Source organism: Grus americana, chromosome 4 (assembly GCF_028858705.1).
Source record: "Grus americana isolate bGruAme1 chromosome 4, bGruAme1.mat, whole genome shotgun sequence".
NCBI classification, from domain to species: domain Eukaryota; kingdom Metazoa; phylum Chordata; class Aves; order Gruiformes; family Gruidae; genus Grus; species Grus americana.
Window position 1 is genome coordinate 13,802,284 of NC_072855.1, and position 22,524 is coordinate 13,824,807.

General features: G+C 43.4%; 1 protein-coding gene across 2 annotated transcripts in view; it reads left to right on the top strand.

Moving 5' to 3' along the window:
• The window catches only part of CRMP1 (collapsin response mediator protein 1), a 51,728-nt gene that overhangs the window by 20,745 nt on the left and 8,459 nt on the right, over positions 1–22,524 (top strand). For both annotated transcript variants that reach the window (XM_054825099.1, XM_054825100.1), the window contains exons 3-10: positions 1,550–1,734; positions 3,904–4,068; positions 9,025–9,086; positions 10,759–10,839; positions 14,114–14,182; positions 16,219–16,339; positions 17,465–17,621; positions 22,074–22,215. In XM_054825099.1, coding sequence (XP_054681074.1) covers positions 1,550–1,734; positions 3,904–4,068; positions 9,025–9,086; positions 10,759–10,839; positions 14,114–14,182; positions 16,219–16,339; positions 17,465–17,621; positions 22,074–22,215 — 982 coding nt within the window. The remainder of the gene's footprint in view (positions 1–1,549; positions 1,735–3,903; positions 4,069–9,024; positions 9,087–10,758; positions 10,840–14,113; positions 14,183–16,218; positions 16,340–17,464; positions 17,622–22,073; positions 22,216–22,524) is intronic.

The following is a 22,524-nucleotide window of genomic DNA, read 5'->3' on the forward strand; positions in this document are numbered from 1 at the left end:
ATCATTAGCGCTCCTCGCAGCTATAACGGGTTATGACATGCTCCCACTGCTATACGTGTTGATGAATATTAGACGCCAGACATGGAGTTGTACGGCTTCAAGCCATGATATTATCAGCTCTCACGAGTAAGCCCTTTCGGGTTTGTTCAGCGCTGAGCGGCTGAGACCCCAGCTCGGGATGCTGGCGGGGAGTTTGCTAACCGAATGGCTGTGCTTCCCTCCAGCCAAAATCCGGAGCACCGGGGGAGCCAAGCTGCTGGAGGTGACATTTTTGCATAGCATATGAAACAAATTCTTGACCTCTTGGGGCTATTTATTAACTCTGGTGGTTTGGCCAAATTCCAATGTGAATAATTATCCCTGTTTTTTTCACTGGTTTTAATTAACAGTTATATTCATTTTTGGTTCTAGCTTGTTGTGATTGGCTGTTAATCAGTCGCTGTGTTTTGCTCCGTAGGTGGGAGTTGCATTTTAATATGGGAGAAACAGATTCAGCAGCTCAGATGTCTGGGGTATTTGTTTAGCTGTGGATAAATGTTAATTTATACCAGACAAAAGGAAATTAAGACAAGGACTGTGTGTCTTTAATATGAGATAAGCTAAGTGAACTTAAACTATCTTATAGTTATCTCTAAGCCCAAATATTTTACAGTGTAACAACACAGGGATATGGCTTCCACACAGACCCATACCTTTTCCTATTTGGGACCATGTGAAGTAGACAATAAAAATGTAATGTGGCTTTCAAAGTTAAAGGTTAATTTACTCATAGTTGTGTCCATGAACACTTAAAAGTATTTTGATTGTAAGTATCTGGAGTTTGCTTCCTATCAGCATGGGGTACAGATTAATATTTTTAATAGTGAAAAAAAATATCCTGTTTTGAAGAACCGAAGGGAAGAAGATTGCAACAGTTAATTAACATTTTCCCACACAGTTATGCAGAATGTTTAACTTTAAGAGGAGGATGAACAATATCTGACATGGTAGATTAACGGTGTTCAGGTCTTGTAAATATGTATTTCTATATCTTATGATATTTGGATTTCTTTTTAAGGACAAATTTGCATTACTTTGTTACAAAGTAATCATAGCTCCTTTCTGATATGCCTTGTGCTTCTGCCATATATTTACAATTCCAGCTTGCTGTCATATTTGATCTATGTTTTTCTGTTTTCATTTAAGAATTTAATATACAAAACCGGAGCCCCTGAGAGACCGTTAACTGTACATCTTTGTAATTGTTTAAAGATACGAATCATGTTTAAAAAAATCATTTTTTAATGCTGGTGCATTATGACTTTGTTGGCTGCTGGAGCAATGCAAAGCAACCCGAGCACAGGGCCCAGCTAGGCAGGCTCGCGGACGCTTCGTTGTGCCAGTGCCGAGCAGAGCGGCCAGAGCGGGTGTTCAAGCTTCACCTTTCCTTTGGGGTCCCAGTTCTTTCTGTATGGCCCCTAGGTTCCACTCCCCTACATGCCTCAAATAGCCTCTGCCCCCTGTGCTTCTTCACTTAAGTAAAATAATTTTGGCTTTCCTTGCTGCCTAGGCAAATAGGAGAGAACCTGATTGTTCCTGGAGGAGTCAAGACCATAGAGGCTAATGGGCGGATGGTTATTCCTGGGGGAATAGATGTCAACACTTACCTACAGAAGCCCTACCAAGGAATGACTGCTGTCGATGACTTCTATCAAGGCACAAAAGCAGCTCTAGCAGGGGGCACCACCATGATCAGTGAGTATTAGCAATACTAACTCTTCCCACTCCAGGCTGAAGCTCGTGTAGCACATGTGGGGATAGCTACAGGAGGCTCCATACTGATTTTCTGAGATTTTCTGGAATGAATCTTCAAATTTCTGGGCACTGTGTTGGAGATCCATTTGTCATTGTCACTCAGGGCTGGCCTGAAAATGAACCAACCCTTAGAAAGAAACAGCATCATGGGGAATTTTCTCTTGGATTTTCCTCTGAAATACAGAACAAGCACTGAGGGTTAATATATCTACTCTTGGGATTTTTGAAAAACAATGCAATTAGTGCTGTAAGTATCTAACACAGAAAAAAGAGGCGTGACCAGCAGGTCGAGGGAGGTGATCCTGCCCCTCTGCTCGGCTCTTGCGAGACCCCACCTGGAGTACTGCGTCCAGCTCTGGGGGCCCCAGTACAGGAGAGACATGGAGCTGTTGGAGTGAGTCCAGAGGAGGGCCGCGAAGCTGATCAGAGGGCTGGAGCACCTCTCCTATGAGGACAGGCTGAGAGAGCTGGGGTTGTTCAGCCTGGAGAAAAGAAGGCTCCAGGGAGATCTAATTGCGGCTTACCAGTACCTGAAGGGGCCTACAGGAAAGGTGGAGAGGAACTGTTTGTCAGGGAGTGTAGTGACAGGACAAGGGGTAATGGGTTTAAGCTGAAGGAGGGTCGATTTAGATTAGATGTTAGAAAGAAATTCTTTACTGTTAGAGTGGTGAGGTACTGGAAGAAGTTGCCCAGAGAAGCTGTGGAGGCCCCCTCCCTGGAAGTGTTCAAGGCCAGGTTGGATGGGGCTTTGGGCAACCTGGTCTAGTGGAGGGTGTCCCTGCCCATGGCAGGGGGGTTGGAACTAGATGATCTTTAAGGTCCCTTCCAACCCAAACCATTCTATGGTTCTATGATTCTGTGAAAATCTGGCAAAGATCTGCTGTTCCCACCTAGTGACATTTCAGGGCTTTGGAAATAACAAGATACTTATTTATGAACTTGGATTTGGCCCCAGGAATTGAGGAAATCCTTACCAGAGATGTCCCAGAGAAACATTTTCCTTGATGGAAAGAAGTGTTTCTAGTTGTTAAAGACCCTTCTTCTGTCTACCAGATGGCAGGACAAGATTTCTCTCTTTCCTACTAGCAGTGGCTTGGCCCTTGGTTAGACTTTGTGAGGCCGTTGTTCAGGTGACATAAATTGTCTTAGCTTCCTTGTGCAGAGGAGCTTCCCGGTGGGGTTTTACTCCCACTGAATTGCCGTGTGGCTTTGTTTGCTGAGTGGTCTTATTTGTTACCTATGGTCAGCAGCAAGTATCAGCTGAAAGGATCTCTGGCAATAAGGACAAAATGTACTGCTGTTCATTACGTTCGTTAATAATTTTTTCAGTGGTATGTTCTTCGGTTGAGGCTTCCTGTGCAACGTTAGGTTTGCAAATGCCACTGGTAAGCCCATCTTGCTTTGTTTCCATACTTACTTTTGACCTAGCCCTGCAAAGATAAGTGTATATGCATAAGTAGTCATGTCTTTATTTTCTGCCAGTAAACATTATGAGTAAACAGTAAACATCAGATGCAGAAAGCCTTGAGACAGTGAAGATGCATAGTTGCAGCACACTTAATCGGCCGTATAGTGTGGCTGAGTGTTTGTGCTCCACATCATCTCTGTTCAGACCATTGGCTGTTTTCCCAATTATGGCTGCTGAGAAAGCATTCAACATCCCCACTGATGTATTGGTAGGGCAGCGTGGGCCAATTCAGTGACTACGAGGCTCTGGTTAATAATAACGCTTACTGTGAAATCCATAGACGTGGACACATCAGACAATACATACAGGTAAGTCCAGAACTTGGGGTCTCTTACAAAACATTAAAGGGAAAAACAAATGTTTCCTAAACTGTGAGACATTTGGCTCTCTCCCACTGCGTGTCTGTTGATGCTGCACCAAGCAGGTTGCCAGACTTGGCTTTAGGATAGACTGTCCACAAAGTCTGCTATACCTGAGACAGCAGGACCTGGCTAACATCCCAGAGTTACGGTCTGCACGCAAATGGCCTCCAAGGCTGCTGTTTTGGCCGAGATGCTGGAAGGCGACTTACTCCCAGGCACTGAGGAAATCTGCACAGTGTGCGTGCTGTCTGGGTAACAGAGACTGAATCTCTTTTTCAGTTGACCACGTGCTTCCAGAACCTGGATCGAGTTTACTGACCTCCTTTGAGAAGTGGCATGAGGCAGCTGACACCAAATCCTGCTGCGATTACTCTCTCCATGTGGACATCACCAGCTGGTATGACGGGATTCGAGAAGAGCTGGAAATTCTGGTGCAAGACAAAGGTTAGTGAGTGAAAATTAGTAGTGTTTTTTGTTTTTATTGAAATATCATATGGAGGTGAAATTTTGAAGTATTTTCATTTTTGAAGTATTAATAACAGAAATGCACAGGTGCTGGTTGTGCTGCCCAAGGTTCTGCACTACCTTGAACTTTCATATTCACTTGCTGCTGTGTAAAATGGACCTAAAACTTTGTGCATTAGTGCTAATCAGCAGCAAGGCTGATGGAGGGAGAAGGCTTACCCCAATATAGGCATGGAAAATTAAGATGTGTATGTTGTCAGATACAAATGTATCACTTTATGCTTGTTTGTACATATGAAAATAGGCTCAGACATTGCATATTTAGATTTATTTTAAGATAAAACTCAGAGATCAGCATTTAGGGTAATCAGCCCAGTCACCTTAGATCCTCTGTTTCATGAATGGAGACAATGAGACATTTAAAGGTAGTGGTTCAGATTTTAACTAGGCTGGAATCTGTCCATTTAGCTACCTCAAATTAAGCCCAAATATGAAGGACACGTGTCTGAGAAATGGCCACCACAGGCTATTGCTCATTTCTCAGCAATGGCTTAGGATAATTTACTTGTAAGACAAGATTTTTTTAATAAAACATACCTATATTTATAAAATAGGTTCAAGTTATTAGAAAAAAAAGTGATGCTAAACTTAGATACCTAATATTGAAAAAATGTCCTGATTTCCTCAAGTGCTTGGTCTCCAGTGGCTCTCCCTGAAGTTACTACAAGATGCTTTGTTTCGGGACTTACAAAAACCAGGTCACTTATTTAGGAATCTAAGACACTTATGGGCTTGATTCAGTTCGATTAACAGATCTGCTATCATGTGAGATGCTGTAGGTTACCCTGTCTGGACTCTAGCTGTATATCCACTCCAGAATAGCACAGATAAAACCTCTAATAAATCCTTTTCCATACATGCTAGCTCAGTGTGGCCGCTTCAGATATGGAGGGTATCTTGGTGGCAGCAGATACATATGTGTAGGCAATGAATCTAGCCTTCAGAAAATAATAATTTTGACCTAATACCTTAAAATTCTGCATGGTTTTTTTTGTCCAGAAACATACTTTTTTTCAAATATTTTTCATGCAATACTTTCCTTGAAAATGCATGGATATTATTTTAGGAAATATTTTCTGAAACGGCATTTAATTACCATGGGTAAATCATAGTGACCCTTGTGTTGGGAAGTCTTAAGTAATATGTGTATGCAGCATCCTTTGTAAGGTGTTGTGCTAGTGATGACTTAGATTTGAAAAATTCTCTTTATATAGAAATGTACTATCAAAGTAGAAAAATAAAGCAAAATCCTATTTTTGAGAGAGCAGTTGTTCACTGATATACTGTGGAGGTGCAGTCACGTAGGGGAATTTATCCTGTATTGCAGCATGCTAGCAGTACATGTGCTGTATAACCAGCTTTTGAGCAACAAAACCCTTCAGTCAGCAAGATTACATGTAATTTAGAGAAATTGCAGCTGGTCTTACATAGGTCTTTATAATATAGGTGGTTTTTACAAGGTGATGACATCTGTCAACACTGATGGTGCCAAATCTGTGCAGTTGCCCTGCTATCACTGTTAACATGGATATGCTGCTGTGCATTAGCTGACTGTACTCTCAGACAAGTGTACTGTGCCTTGTTTCAAAGATTAGATACTATTTTCAGAGCTCCTGGATCACAGATGGCTCAGCAATCCCAAATTTGCCTGAGGGCTTACATTAAAAGCCTGGTGCAGGCAGTTAGGTTAATAGTTCTCTCCAACTATAGAAATGTGAATTTTCAATATAAATCTGAGCTGCCTTTCACTCTTCAGGGGAAGCAGGAATCTGGTCATTGATTCCTGAACCGGGATGTGCGAGGGGGCCTTTGGTGGCCTCTTTGGTGGCGATAGCACTAGGAGGTCACCTTTGTTCTCACGGATGCTGCAGTACGTCTCAGTCAATGTGAATTACTCTCATGTGTTAGGAGCCACAAGGTAAGGGCGAGTATGAAAGCACAAGCACAATAGGAAATATTTTAGCATGGCAGGGACTTTCAAATTAATGGATGATATCTGCTGATAATTGGAAACATTTGAGCCAGCTGGTGCAAATAGACTGCATGTCAATGGAGTGACACTGGTTTTCATCAGCTGGGAATCTGGATTGAATTTGTTCTTGGCTGATTGTCTGGCGGGTGTGTTAGCCGAGTAACAGGGCTCAGTTAATCATGGTTCAGTGCTGCATGTGCCTAATACAATTTCGGCATGAATAACAGGGGAGCTCGCAGAGCTGCTGTTGAGGTGTTCTGTCTTGAGGTATAATTGAATAATTAATCAGTTTAAAATCAATACAAAGCTAATTTAAGGAGACAGAGGCTTTGGAAGGGCCGAATGTTGATTATAAAGACTTGGCAACTAATTTGGGATGGGGCTTCTCCAGCATATGCAAAGGAACAACAGCCTGAAATGTGTTGACAGAGGCCTCGCTCGTTCCTGTCACTACTACACTTTGTCACTGTTCAAAAAAACCTGTAGCACTGTCTGAAATTTGGAGAAGATCCTGTTGAGTACTCCAGGTGCGAGAGTGAGCAGGACATTAACACGAATGTAGTATGTAACAGATGTTAAGCAGTGAGGTCAGCAGGCCATGGACCAGGGTGTTTGAAAAGCCATATTTTTCCAATGAGTAGATTGAGACACCAGACCAAGGCATTAGGTAAAGAGTCTAATCTTGGATACCTGCATGTATAAGTTGGTGTTGTTTTATCTTGGTATCCTGTAAAGGTAGCCCTTTGCAAGGCAGGATGGTTCAAACCATCTTTCCTGTTAGGTCTAAAGGCAGCCAGTGAGGTGCCCTTCCACTTTCTATCTGACATGGTAGGTGGGGGCGTGGATGTGCATTTAGATGGGAGAAGGTGAGGGACAGGCTCGGATCCCTGCTGGGATCCCTTCTACTCTCATTGACTTCAGGGAGAACGTTAATGTGAGTAGGAGCAAAGCTCATTTTACCAAGGTCAGAAAAGGGCCTAAGAAGATACAAAGGCAATAAAAGAAGAAGGAAGAGTATATATATTACTTGGGTCAATGTATGTCTTCCAACCACTGTACCCAGCGAAAGCTGCCTTATCTCCTGCAGGATTGTGATGAAATGAATTGCCTTTGGCTAGATCCCAGTGGATAAAGGAGAGCAACGTGTGTGAGAGGATTCACTCCCGTGCCATCGCTGAGGCCAGTCAGCATGGCTTGGATCAGCCTTGACACGGATCTCATGGCTTCATGTCTGCATGGTCACCCACGCAGAAAGGTGGCTCCCAGGCGCAGCTGACATCTGAGACACTGCGTGGGTTTGTGAAGAGAAACAGAGCTTTCCTCCAAGACAGGTTGGGCAGATGTGATCAGTCAGGGGAGATGGTGCTGCAGGCACCCGGGTGAAAGCACTGGCCCCTGTAAGGTGTAGTTGAGCTTAAAAGTTTTAAAGCAGGAGCATACTAAGTACAGTTAGTCAAGGCCATGCATGTTTTCTGGGAACCTGAGAAACAGGAAAATAGGACGAAAGGACAGGCTCCCAGGCTGACGGGGCTCCACGGTCCAGGCTCGATTTGCTCAGCGTGGAAGTCAGCAAGGAGGGGCCGGCTCCCGCTTTGTACTTCTCCCTGAGCTGCCTGGCCTTAACGGGGAGACATAATACCAGGGATCATGTCAAGGGTTTATCCTGCATGTACCCTGGGGTATTTTAATCTTGTAAATGTGAATAAACAAATTCTCTGTGAGAGTGTGAACAGCCATACCCTCTGCCTGAGGATGTGTCTGTGCCTTCTAGACTCATGAAGGAGTTATATCTTCATCAGAGAGCCTTATTCATTTGGTGTAGCCAACGTGAATAATACGAACAGATCTCCTCCTTTTTCCTCTTGCCCCAGGAAGCATAGTTTTCATGACAGCTGTTTTGAAATGCAGCATATTTGGCTTAGACAGGTTAGAATTTACTTTTCTTTTAAGCTAGAAAACTCTGACATCAGTTCCTGTACCAAACTAGGGATGTTGTCAGTAGACTAAAGTGTAAGGCAAATTTATAAACTAATTTAAATTCATATGTACAGAAGATATGAACAGAAGATGTTTGGAATTCCCGTTCCCTTAGAATACGAAGCTGTGTAAATAATTGAATCTTGAAATAAATAGCAAATGGTGGTTTGAATACAGTTGGTTCTTGGCCACTGACACTCAACACTAGCATTTCTTACTGATTTCTAAAATTTGGAGCTGTCATCTTTTGTGATTTTGTATGACTGCCAACATAAATCCTTCCATCTTTGGAAGGTGGATGGATAGGTATGGTGAGCTGCCCTTGTAACTGGTTTCAGGCTTTGCTTCCACTCCTTCCCAGTGTCTGCCATCAGCTAAGCTGGGTGCTTTGGGCAGTAGGGTCAAGAAAATGCAAGTCTGTATGCAAATTTAGATACGCAGTTCCTACAGCTTCTCAGCACTTTGGGAAACTTAACGAGAAGTTTATCTATTAAAAAGCACAATTTCAGGTCAAGCTGAAATGCTTTCCTGATTAGCTAAAGAAAGCTAAAAAGAAAACCAGGGATTCACAGAAACTTGACACAAGTTTTTTTAAACTTTACAAACTTTACGTGCTTGCTTTAGCCACTATTGTCTGTCCATGATTTGGCTACAGACAATCTCATTTGTGGTGGTGGATGGGTTGCTCCAGGGCTGAACACAGGCAATCCACAGAGTCCAGCAAATTCCCCCAGAGAAGAGGGGATTCAGGCTTCTAGTCCGAGCAGCTGTACTGTACCTGTGGAGCCATGCTTTATTTCTGGCAATCACTGGTGAAAAGCCTAGTCCAGACATATTTTATGACTTATTTTCCCTGAAGTTTTTGTTCAAATACAATTTAAGAATCCACGTATATGGCAACACGTTTGAATTTTGTCTTGGAACAGGTGTGAACTCTTTTCAAGTCTACATGGCCTACAAAGATCTCTACCAAATGTCCGACAGCCAGGTATTGCTCTGAATGCTTTTCATTGCTGTGATCTGTCCTCTCTCCTGTGATCTCCCTGTCAACACTGGAGGAGTTGCTAAAGTTGAATCCCAGAGAAACACTCTCACTGACCCGAGCGGCACTGGGGGAAATGCGCAGCGGAGGAGTTCTCTCTGGAGGGTCCGTGCTGAGCAGTGTTGAACATCTGCATGTGTTCCTTCAAGCGTGTGACGTTCACTTTCTGCAAAGATTTTCTGGTGTCTGTCAACATTGCAACCACTCAGCGCTGCTCAGGATTTTGCCCTCACTTTATTTTGCTGTTATCTTTCAAGAACTCTAGGTCAGAGAGGGAAGAAAAGATGAAGTGCTCGAGGTGGTGGCAGTTTTGAGATTTGAAGAGTTTCTCGGTTGCTGCAAACAGCTAAATGGAGTTGCTTTCTGGGGGAGGTGGCCTCTTCTCATTAGGGCTGGAGATAACAATGAGCTTGTTTGTCCAGAGCTCATTACAGATTCCAGACTCTTCAGCTTTCCCATTCATAAGTATCAGGTCATTGTAAATGGACAATGGCATCTGTTAGTAATAATAATGTTTGCTTATTCAGTTGAGAAAATGTTTCTTTCTTACTTATTCCCAGAGCTATAGCTCTCGATCTGCTAAATAACTGTTGTTACACCTCCAATACATGTGGTTTTAATTGGAATTTTAGACATAATAATATATAAATATTCTCTCAGAGGCAGTCCCTGTTAAACTGAACTCCCTGTTAGAATTGCCAAGAGAAATATATCAAAATGTTTAATGTGTGGCTGGACTAATGCCCGTTACCTTCTTTAAATGCACATGTTGCAGGCTGAGTGTTCCGACCCATTCAATGCTAGCTGAAGTGCCCTCGTGCAAAAGTGGGCACCAAAGAAACTGTGTTTTCAGTAATTTATCTGTGTTTGAAACTGGGCTCCCACGTTACTGAAGTCTGATTTAAACAGGGAACACATTGGCTGAGTACCTTTTGGAAAGGGAACTGAATTTCAGTAGATCTGTGCTTAGAAATTCTCAGTAAAAGCAATAGGATCAACTGTTTCCCTTCTGTATGAATGGGTTTTGAATCTTAGAAAGCAATAAAAAAAAGGATGCTCTATAGAAAGTATTACAACTTTTAATTGCAGAATTAAAGATGTTGGTAAAAGCTTGACACTGTCTGCTCTAAGAAGATGGTGCAAAATGCCTGCACTTCAGAAAAGAGGTGTTTTAGCTGTACTAAAAGTGTCCATAGTCCATTGATTATTCCCATTCCACAGGAATAATTCCATTTTACATTTGCTCAAACTCCAGAAAAGAGGCTACTTGCTAAACTTAGACCTGTGTGGGAGGACATGCGGAGGTAGCACGGGGCTGGGGGAAGCACTGTGTCCGAGGGAGACACAACCCCGCTCGGGACTGTTGACCCTGTCTTGGTGCAGAAGGGCAGAGGCTCGTCCTGGGGCTGGCTGGTGTGTGAGGGGGTGGGTAAGTCAACAGTGAAGTGAAGCTCTGGCTCTGTGTAGAAAACAGAGGGTGGAAAAGGGAGATAATTTGCTGTTCGCCTAGATAATTACCAGCATAGTAGGACCAAAACTTAGATGAACAGAGAGGTCTGAGTGTTGAGTAATGTGTTTTCCTTATTCAGCAGTGTTTCCTTCTTTGTACTACCTGCAGCTTTATGAAGCCTTTACCTTTCTAAAAAGCCTTGGGGCTGTTATCCTGGTCCATGCTGAAAATGGAGACTTGATAGCTCAGGTGAGTGAACTGTCATTTTTGCTTTACTTTGTGAGAAGATAGGCGTGAGAGAGGAGAAGTAAAACCCTCCAGTCAGGGTATGGGTAGGAAGAAAGTAACTACCTGGTAAGTGCCGTAATTGGGCCTGATGTCCTACCCACTGCTGGGATAACCGCTGGGATGAGAGGATGGAGACCCTTTTGCATGCTTTGGCAGAGCATCCGTGAGGTGGAGCAGTGATCCAGGTAGCTTCTTGCCTTGGCAGCAGATGAGGACTGGGTGAGGGGGGCAGAAGCAAGAAGATCTCTTCTGAATCTGGCAGAGACAAGTGAAGCAGAACAACATAAAGCCTTGCTCAGAGATTTTGGGGACAAAAAGTGGAGGTGGGAAACTTTATGCTAATGCTTCTTGCTGCAGTTATAGCATAAGCAGAGTGGGTGGTAATGCTCTTAGACCTATTTATTTTTGAGAATATTCTTATAAATCTCTGAAGTTTGAGAATAAGAAACCACTGTGATCTTCTAAACATTTCAAAAATGTGCATTAAAGTGTAAGCCATGATCTTTGAAGATGCCTCTCAGAACCAGAAAACTGGGCTCAAATTCAGTACGTTCCATTAAAATGTCCCAGATCCCCAGTGCAGTCTTTGCAGGTCAGGTCCCCCGCGTAGGTGCTGTCCTCACACTGGAGTAGCTCTGATCTGTGCCACAGCACATCGAAAGAGGTATCCCAAGGACAGCAGTCCACAGTAAACCTCCCACTGGTCTTTCAGAGGCCAGGATTCCCCTACAAAACAGAACGGGCGGATTTGAGTGGGTGTTGTTATGACTATACATCTGTGGTAGATGAATCTTTCAAGGCTGTTGCAGAGGTGTCTCCCTCCCCTGATCCCTTGTACGTGCGTAGAGCCCCTCTGAGGTCCGCGAGGCTCCGAGTGAGCCAACTGATTTATCTGCTGAGCTCTTTATCTGCTGGCTTATCCGCTAAGGACTAGGCTGCAGAGCTGACGGGGAAATTAAATAGCTAAAACCAAGTTGTCTTTGAGATGTGGCTAGGGAAGCCACCTTGTCTCATGGTTAAGGGAGAACCTCAAGTGAACGTTTGAGTGGTTGGGCAGTGTGTAAGGGCTCTCGCCCGCATTTTGTTGTTTTTCCCTCCATAGGATTCTGTCCTTTATCTGCCTAGTAAGAATTTACCCCCTTTGAGAGCCTTCTTTCCCTTTTCCCTTCAAGTTTGGCCAAAACAACTACTGGCCTCAAAACTTCCTAGTGAGGAGTCAGCAGGCACATACAGTGCAGTTGTGTCCTTCCCCCACTGAAACCAGGTGAAAATCATTATTTGGATTCAAGAGGAGAAAAAACTTCCCATGAAGTTTAGCATGATTTAAAACTAACAAAACCTGTAATTTATGGTTTTAATACAACATAAAATATGCAGTAGAATGAAAATTGATAATAAGAAACATAGTAAGTCAATATTACGGTAGGAATGGCAGAATGAAACAAATCAAATGGCACCCGTGATATTTTGATATGTTCCCCATTAAAATCAAGGCGGACTCGTGGAATTGCATTTCTGATAGAAATCTGTTTCAGTTACATTTTTCTTTGATCAGCTTTAATATACAGCCATGGAATATGAGCATACAGTATTAGGAAAAGGGGAAGTAGTACAGAAATGTAAATTATGTTATACATCAAAATATTTCTTCACCATTGCCATGTCTCATAAAATCAGTCTTTCATTATGCTTTTATTTAGAAGGATTATTTGGATAGTGAACAGAAAGCTCCCTGCAGGGGGGTTTTGCAGGACTATCCTGTGTGAAAATCCAAATTTGATCTTATCAAACAAATATTCTATCTTATTAGGATTATGAAATCCTCTTACAGTGGGTAATTTTATTGTATGATCTAATTTTATGAATGCCTTCAAGATGCAAATCTATCCTACTTTGTGTTCCATTCTTTGCTGTCTTGCTATTTTTTGTATTATATGGTTGCAACTTTAGTTTTTATTGTATTTTAATTATCTGAAGTCTTTAACTGGCACTGTTTAGAGCTGTTACGTTAATAATTTAGAACACCTGTTTTTAAGGATATCTATGAAACATTATGATTTTCTAACCAAAATAATCTTAATTACAGAGTCAGATTAATACATTCTTATTAATGCCTCTTCAGCCTTCATTGATCGCAGCAAAGGCAAAAGTGTATGTGAATATTAACTTGCTCAGGTTTTGCTGGAGTATGTTGGTAATGTGTGAGCTTTTCACCCTCGGGGGCCTGGGATCAAATATTTATTAGATGACACAGTAAAGTATGTTCGGTAACTTCATCCCGGTCTCCAGGGGACATTTGTCTGTATCACGGAGTCATTACATTTGTTGAACTCAGCTCATTAGAGACCTGTGGGCAGGGCGGGCCAGGGTCGGAGGTACATCAACAGCTCTGGTCCCACTTCTGCTCCGCTGGCAGACCTGGACCAACCTCAGATCAGAAGTGGTTGACCGCCATTTTCTACAAAAATGGAAATTCATTCCAATCCCACTGCTTGACCTTAAATTAAAATATAGGTGAAGCTTTTAATCTAGTTTTAAAAATTACTCTCACTGCTGCGAAGCTGGATAGCCCAAATTTTTTTCTGACAAACCCCCATTGGTCCCAAGATGGGCTTTTTGGTGTGGAAACAGTCTCCTCACAACTGGAGGGCACTGTTTTGCTTTCGTGAAAACATAATTTTAGTGATTCACTTTGTAGGAAAAAAAGTGTTGCAGACAACTGGGTGCCAAAGGCAAGGCTTTATTTGCTGAAGTGTCAGCAATGCGAAAAGTTTACGGAAGATAACAGTGCTTCATGGATTGCAGCTAGAGAGGAACTTTTGTGAGTGAAAACAGAATTGCAGGCTGGAAATATTCATAATTCCTATTTAGTATATTGATTGAAGCCTGTTCCCTGGGCTGATGTCTTGGTGTCAAATAAGACTTTCAGAAGGGCAGAGAATATTTCCAGTGGTGCAGCCCAACGGCTCGAGGTGCAAATACACTCTATCACACTGCAGCGGTAAATCTTACCCTGAAATCTGTGCTGGCTGCGTGGAACAGACACTCTGGTGGCATGGGACCAGTTTAGAGCCAGTGCTTTCAGTCGTCCTCCCTTGACAGCAGGCTTATGCAGCTGCATTTACACAGACAAAAAAGGGGCAGTCAGAAAATATGGCTGTTAATCTGCCAGAGGATGGCTGCTGCAAGGGCCTTATCCTGGAGCCGTTGTCAGCATTTATCTGCTATGTTGCAGGAACAAAAGCGTATCCTGGAGATGGGAATCACCGGCCCCGAGGGACATGCCCTGAGCAGACCTGAGGAGGTAAGAGACTTCACTCATTTTGTCGTTCGTGGAAATACTTTGTCGAGCACGTAGTATTGGAGCTTGGCTTCTGTATGTGCAGATGATAGACGGGTGCGTGGGGAAAGGCAACAGTCTATTTCTCCCACAGCCTCTTCCAGTGTTATTCAAAGCCTTGAAAAGTCCAAGTTCCCTTCAGCCTGTTTGTTTGCCTGAAATAGCCTTTCGCTGCTGCAGCAGGTGCATTCCCTCGGTCCGGGGATGAGCGCATCCTTGTACACTCGGGTGTTGCAGCTCCTGTTGCCCTGGGCGTGGGCGTGCATGTGTTTTTGAGTATGACCCTTGTGATTTGATTCGTGATGACAAAAACTGGGCTTATCAGGGTAAAAATCAGCAGTGCAGCTTGTGGGTTAGGCTTTGGAGTAACTGCATTCATTAAAGTGTTTTGGCTCCTGTAAAATGCATGTGTATGTATATACCATGCATATGCATATGCCCACGTATAAATCTATGTTTATGCCAGCAGATACATTTGTAGTAGAAATGCAGGCTGTAGGAATGCAAATATGTGAGAACGGAAAGATGCTGTGAGGAAGCTCAGTTTATGCAACTCTCTTAAAACCAGGCTCTGGCAAGGATCATCTCAGGCATCTGGAAAGGGTTTTTCTAATGAGAAGGAAAAGGTGGAGACGTGGATGTCCCTTAATGTACACAGTTCAGACTGTTAATGGGATGATGGAGGACGGTAGTGGGAAGCGACTGATTTCCTTGAAGGCTAAAGAGACAATGCCCTGGGGATTTGAGGCTAAACTGGAAGAGATTGTTGTGGTTTGCAGATCTTTTATATAACCTCTCCCCAGGGCAAAAGGAATCAGCTTAATTGGTCACATTCTTCTATTGAGCTGTTTATGTACTTTTTCATTTTGCTGTTTAACTTCCACCTAAATTATTCTAAAAGAATGGAGTTGTTTTCTTTTAATGAGAAGAAGAGCCTAAGGAAAATCTGCATTTGCAGTTTCCAGAAAGGAATATTGCATCTTTCTAACTGTGCATCTGACCACCACAGCCCCAGTGCCGAGTTACAGGGGTCCTGCCTCCTTCCCTGGTCTTCTGTTGGGTGGGTTTGGGGCTTCCAGAACAAATGTTGTGATAAAAGTCCTAGGAGAACCTAAAGTGACAGTCTCATCTTAGTAAGTAATTTACAAAACTGTGAAGAATTAAGCCATGTGGTTTTGGAAGGGCTAAATTGCTCAACTTTTCTAGCATACCTCTTGGAGAGAAATTTCTGTACTGTCGAGTCAGTATTTTCAGTCACAATGGAGTTCTAGGTATTAAAATGCCAATACTGTGAGTCCGTCCAGGAGGGAGGTGTAAAACTGAGGAGTGGGGAGAAGAGTCTCCCAAGTCCCTGGGAAACACTGCTCCTTGGTCTGAAGACGACTGCTTTGTGTGTCTACGTCCCAGATGGCTCCCCAGGAGGAGATTGCCTTTACGCTTGCTGATGGAGGGGACTTACTGGGTGATGCTTCAAAGGCTTTTATGGATTATGGGCTAAATTCAGTCCATAGTGCTGAAGTTGCTGTTTGAGAATACTTTACATTCACTGTCATCTTATCCTTATGTAAAGACCTCATAGGGTAAGCTGCCAGGGAGAGCTCAGAGGTTGTCTCCGAGCTGGGACAATGTTCCCTTGCTTCGTTCTCCTTCCAACTGCAGGGTGGAAGTCCGAAGCAGAACAGTGGGAGGGAGGTAAGGAGGACCCCCATCAACTGCTTGGAGGTGACCTTTCCTGGGGTGCAGGGAGTGAGGGAGCTGTATTTGTGCCAGGGCAGCTGTACCCCGTTAGTGAGCACAGCCTGGCTGTGGTTACTCCAGTGCGAAGTGTCTGAGGTTGGGTTAGCTCCCTGCTTCCCAGCGTTGCCTCTCTCTCCATGGAAAAAGCAGAATCAGCCCCTGAAGAGTTGTTGCTAAACAGTGAGAAGTATGGTTCAGTCCTCCAGTTCGTTTCTTCTTCAGTCTGCTTTTGCAGTTAACTTTTTCCTCTTTGTTTTACTCAGCTCGAAGCGGAAGCAGTTTTCCGTGCCATCACCATTGCCAGTCGAATAAACTGCCCAGTGTACATCACCAAGGTGATGAGCAAGAGTGCGGCTGATATCATTGCACTGGCCAGAAAGAAAGGTGAGAGACTTCTTTTCTCCCCCAAACTTGGTTTTATTTTTTTTTTGTTTTGTTGTTGTTGTTGTTGAATAGAAGCTCAGTGGAAAAACCTGTACATCTTGACCCCAATCACAAGATATAGGGAGAGGTTACCAAAGAATGGTAACACCTTCACAGACCCTAAATATTTATGGTTGGGAAAGACGAAGGGAAGACCTTTCACATTTTGCAGTTGAGAAATTGTCCCCACAAACTGTCCCCTTGAAGATTGTGTTGTAACTCTTCTTTATCCTGTCTTCCCTTTTACCTTTCCCTTAGACTGCTGTATCTCTCTCTGTTTGTGGGAGGGAGCTTTTTTCTTCCTAACAGGGTCTAGCTCATCTCTGTGCCTTTTGGGGGTATTTCAGGGTATTGCCCGCTGAGGGGTGGCTTGGGCAGCGAACCTGCTGTTAGAGTTGCGTGGTGCTCGCTCCTGGCCTTGCTGCTGGAGGCTGGCCCCATCAGATGTGCACTGGGGACATCTGCGGGTCAACACCGCTTACTGGGGCCATGGATGGATCCAGGTTACAAACCACCCAAAAGGCGCTTGGGAGCCTGGAGGCAGCCGCTTTTGCAGCTGCATTTGCGAGTCAGGTCTGTTCTGCTGGTTGGTGCTACAAAGCGCGTGAGCAATATGGAAAAGCCAAAGTGCAAGATATCGTCTTGGTATTTGTATTCTTGGAGACTTGGAGCATGGTGCTGGGGACCATATGCTGTTATCTGCTGGTGCTGTGCCCAACCTGGGAGTAGTAAAAAGGCATCTGTCTGCTGGAGCCCATCCTCCACCTAAATGCACTCCGAATCGGAGCAACAGAGAGAACATGACTGTGATTAAAACAGTACAAATGAAAACCAGATCTGAACTGTCTCCTTCTGGATTAGAAAAGGAGCTTTGTAAATATGCTGATCAAAAGCGTGTGTAGCTCAGAGAGCCTCCTCATTAATTTTTTATCATACAGACAAAGCCAGGGCTGCTTAATTTTCTGGGAGCTACGCTGGCCATGTAGCAATGCGTAAATTATACATGGTTGCATGCAGCAAGCAGTATAATGTGCTGAAGAGAGAGTGGATTGTAATCAGTTCCTGTATATCCTTGTTTTCCCCAAGGTCCCCTTGTTTTTGGAGAGCCGATCACTGCCAGCTTGGGGACAGATGGGACACATTACTGGAGCAAAAACTGGGCCAAGGCTGCAGCTTTTGTGACCTCGCCACCTCTGAGCCCTGATCCTACCACTCCAGACCACTTAAATTCGCTCTTAGCATGGTAAGACCTTCATTTTTTTTATAGGCTGATGGTTAGGCAAGTGCAAAAGCCACACGGGACAAAGCCTCTAGGGATCAGCTCATTTTCCTTTAAACCAGTCTCATGCACGAAACAGCAGAGAAGGAACACAGAAAACCAGGGATGGTTATATCCCTATATTTAGGCAGTCAGTCAGGTGAGCAGACATGGACTTTCCAGCTCCTGGTTAGCATGATAGAGAGGCAACTGTTGGCTATTTAGGAATTAGTTCTTTTTCTTTCTGCTTTTCAAGTGATTCCCAGTTATACAGCTAGATAGTCTTTAGCCCAGGACTTCAAACTGGCTTTCTCCCTAGTTCTCTGTTTTCTGCAGCCAAATTGTTAAAATATGGTCAGATGGCATCTTCACTATCCAGCATAAGCAGCAGCCTGGTGGATAGACCCCATCTGTGAGAACAGACTCAGTGTTAAGCCCTGGTCATATCTGGCAAGCACAGCTCCTGAAATCAGGGTTGTCCCTGAATGCAGAGGTACCTAGAACTGAGAAAACTTTCCTGGTGCAGTTTTTGTCAAAGCTGGTGTGGGGCTGTAAACTGTGGGCACTTCTGAGAATTAGGCTGTCCTAAACTGAATTGTTTGTAGCAGAGTTCAGTGGGTTTAGCTCCTGTGTATTGAAAACTTCTGACTTGACAGTTTGCCATCATCTGGGATGGACCAAAATCATAGAGGTTTACTTGTGTTTAGTTCTTGCAGCCTTGTTTTTACTTTTAACTTGCCTGTGTCTTTATTGGTTCCAGGGTCCTCAAGCTGGAGGACAGCAAAGACAAGTGGTACATATAGAGAAGGTATGTCAGGCAGGAGAAAGAGGCCAGAGTGGAGCCTCGGACAAAGGAGACCATCAGGGACTCAGGTGGAGATGGGCTGGTGACTGGAGGACAGGATAGGGGTATGGTCTGACTGGCTTCAGGCTGGTAGGCAGAGGGTTGTCACTAGAGAGATGAATGTACACAGCAGAGGGAGAAGTGTCTTTCTCATATAGAAAAGAAGATATCAGCAATGCCTTGCCAGCAATCCAGACTGTAAACCCATCCCTGAAAGTATTTCCTGCTTGTAGCCAACTATGGGTCTACGTTAGCTTAAGCTTTGAAATGGTACGGATCACAGTTTAAGTCCCACCAGGACAGATTGCTAGTGCTGGAGTGAGGAACTCAACTTACCATTCAAAACCTTATTCAGCACCATGTGGTGGCACTCATCTCACCTGCTGCCTCCCCTTTCTAGGGTTTCAAATGCTGTAGACAGAGCAGTAGCATTTGAACCCTAAAAGTGACCCATGGATCTTCAGAAAACACTTCCTCCTGAGGTTAGTTTTCCACATGACAAACTGGCAGGCTGTATGGCAGGCATACATAAAGACCCTGCATGTTTAATTCAGGCTTGGCAGAGCTGCTCTTTAGGTGGATGGGCACATACGTGTGATGGGAAGCCGCCATCGATCGATGCCACTGCTGCAGTATGTACACATCTCTCCTTGAACATGGTGGGTCAGGCTGTGCAGTCCACCCAGCCCAGGTTTTAAGTCGGCTGCCCTAATGATGCTGCGTGGACAACGCTGTTGACGAACGCGCAGTTGAGCTCTGAGTTACATGCGGTTCTGGTAAGGATATACAGGAATTTGTTCTGTTGTGACAGTCTGATGGCAGAAATGATTTTCCATAATTGAGCTTTCTGTTCCTTAAAATAAGGATAAGGAAGAAAAATTACTTTTCTGGTCTGATCCATCACTATCAGCACTGTAAAGAGTGAAGCTCATTGTGTGAGGGTAAGGCTCTTAGCCAGCACATGTGAATGTGTATCAAAATGTTTGGCTCTTTACTCCATCAGACACGGCTATATGTTTTCTAGAAGAGAGTCCCAAAATAATAGTATGTGGGTCAAAACAGATTAGCTAAAATAGCAAGAGAATTTTTAGAACTGGAATCCAAATAATGTCTTTTTTTACCACTAACATAAGAAAGACAAACTGAGGAGTCACAGAAGTTTTCGTTATCCTCCAAGCATGCAAAAATGGCTTTTTTTTTTTCTAATGGCTTAAAGTCCTAGATCTTAAATGACAGCAGCTTAGCCTGCTTTCAGTTTTAATACTTTAAATCTATACTGTGAAGCTAAAAAAAAGAACTGTATATTTTATCAGTCTGCCATGCATTTGTGGGGAGTTTTACACAAGGATGATGGTAAAGACTGTATTTTGCTTTTCTATTGCACTGTTCATTAGGAGGCAGATATTTTACATTCATTATAAAATCCTTCCAACATTCTTCCTCTGAAAGTACGCAGCATACTGCTTGTGCTGTTTTCCACAGAAAGTGTTGATTTTTCACTGAAAAGCTGACTGTATAAAAATCCAGCATGTCTCATGGGGTTTGCAGATTGGATTTGCCTCATGAGATTTGGTCCTTGTTTCATCTGTGGGCCATGCACCTGAGGTAGCTTTCATCTTCCATGGTGAACTGCTGCATTATTGCCACTGTGATACACCATCTCTTCTGAACTAGAGATGTGAGATCTTGGTGCTTCATGGAAGATGTAACCTGCTGTGAAAGCCTTGCTCATGGTGAAGAATTAAGATGACGAGGTTTTGATGTGGCATTTAAAGATACACATATGTCCGCTGTTAATTCCCACCACTGCATCTTTTGGAGATGTTTTCCATGGTGATCCCTTCTTGTCTCTCAGTTTTTTTAGTTGATCTGATGCTTATCCCCCATTTGGCAGCAGAGTGTATCTGAGCAGGAGCAGTGCCCGTGTGGTTAACCACGAGGTGTTGGGCAGCTCTCGAGCATCATGCTTCAGCTTCAGAAGTCTTCCATTGATTAGACTGGGGAGTGCAGTGCATGTCATTAAATGTCAGAGGAGTGGGAAGATGGAGTTCAGAGGAAGGAACTCCTTTTTATCTTTCAGGTGTAGGAATTAATAGGATGGTGTAAGAAGCGCAACATAACCTCAAGGAAATGGGCAGTGATACAGGGCCTTCTGTGACAGTCATGTTCTCATGGTTGTATTCATCAGAGTGCAGAAAAGAGAGAGGGTAAACCACAAGAAGCTTAGCTGACGGAAGAGCAACAAAAAGGAAGAAATGGCGCTGCAATCTTCTGACTTCATTATTGTGTTAGAATAAATGAATGTTTAACAGATGGATTTGGTTTAATCCTATGGAGTAACACCAGGCACTCAGTAATAATCAGGAACAGCTAAAACATAGGTGCCTTTTCACTGTTAAATACCCGGGTTTGGCTTCTGCTAAAAACTGGGCGGATGGATGTGAGCATGGTAAAGAACTAGAAAAGAGGCCAAAGGTTCTTCTCTGACTGTCAGTGATCATTAGGGCTGGCAGCCCAGAAAATTGCATTAGAATTCCTGATGTGTGACCCTTTTTTCTTCTGTACTTGGCTATTTGTTAGCTTGCTGGAATCTAAATTTGTGGACCAGAATCATTCATGTTTCAGAGCTGGAACTTGGATAATCAAAGAAAAGGATGACAGGCTTTTGGGGACATCGCCCTTCTGGAGTTAGAAAAGAGAAATTGTAGTGTGTTTGAATGTGCTTGACTCCTGTAAGCTTAATCAAGACCTAAAAATAATCACATTTCCTGTAGATATTGAAGAACCTATCTTCTTTTTTGCCTTTCTGTTTTTGCAAGATTCTGCATGTTGGTTATGTTCTTCCTCCTTATTCCTGAAAGCAGCTGTGATCCAGTTCTGCTCTCTCTGCAAAAAAATTTTCTCCAGGCTGAAAAAAACTGACTTCTAAATAAAAGCATTATTATTTTGTAGCTCTTTTTGTGTTTCACTACATGCTTTTTTCTGTGTAAGACCTTTAAATTAGATAAATCCAGAGCACATGTTTGACTTGAACTATGCCTTTCTTTGTTTAATTAGAAGACTACCTGATAAAAAAACTTTCCTTTTTTTTTATTTTCATGGTTCTGTTGTAGAAGGTCAGAAATACTTGTGTAAGAATTGCAAGAAAAATATATACGGAGGGGAGAAATACAGGGAAAAAAGCTTCATGCTCATGACTTTTCATTGTAAAATTTGCCATTACTTTTCAGCATGGTTATGAATTAATTTATCTTGAGAGTGGCAGACATTTCATACAAGCTTCCGATCGTTTCCTTAATCCTAGAATAATCCTTTGTCCTGGTTAGTGGGCTTGTGCCTGATCTCTGTCGATAAGCAGCCTGAAACCCGAGGGGTTTGTAATCTGGGAGTTCAGGGTGCTCCTGGGGGAAGGTGGAGATGTCCAATGCCATTGTGGCTCTTCAGTGATCTGTAGCCAACATGTAAAGGCTGCTGACATGATTTACAGCTTATGCCTCCGGTGTGTAGGCTCGAGAGGTCCATTCACAGCTAGCCTGAGACCAAGGTAACCTTGATGCCATCTGGTCTAAACCTTCTGTGTGTTAACTCCACAGTGGGGACCTGCAGGTGACGGGAAGTGGACATTGCCCGTATAGCACTGCCCAGAAAGCCGTTGGAAAGGACAACTTCACTATGATTCCTGAAGGGGTCAATGGAATTGAGGAAAGAATGACTGTTGTCTGGGACAAGGCTGTAGTAAGTAATTACTTACTTTTATGGACTAAAAAGAAATTGAGTGTTGGCTGAATAATGTAAAGCCAGGAGACTCTTGGCCAGTACTTAAGTGACTTTCTAATACATTTCTGAGAATTCCCTGAGAGAGCGCTACTACGGGGTGAATTGTTTATTTCAAAAACGTCCAGTTTTATAAACTCAGGGCTGTGTTTCACTTCTGACAGTGCAACACCATCGTGCTTTATTAGACCTGAGGCTTCACAGACTCCACCGCTGAATTTTCCAGTTGTGTCAGAGTGGATGCTTCTCAGAGATGTAGGATCTGGAGCA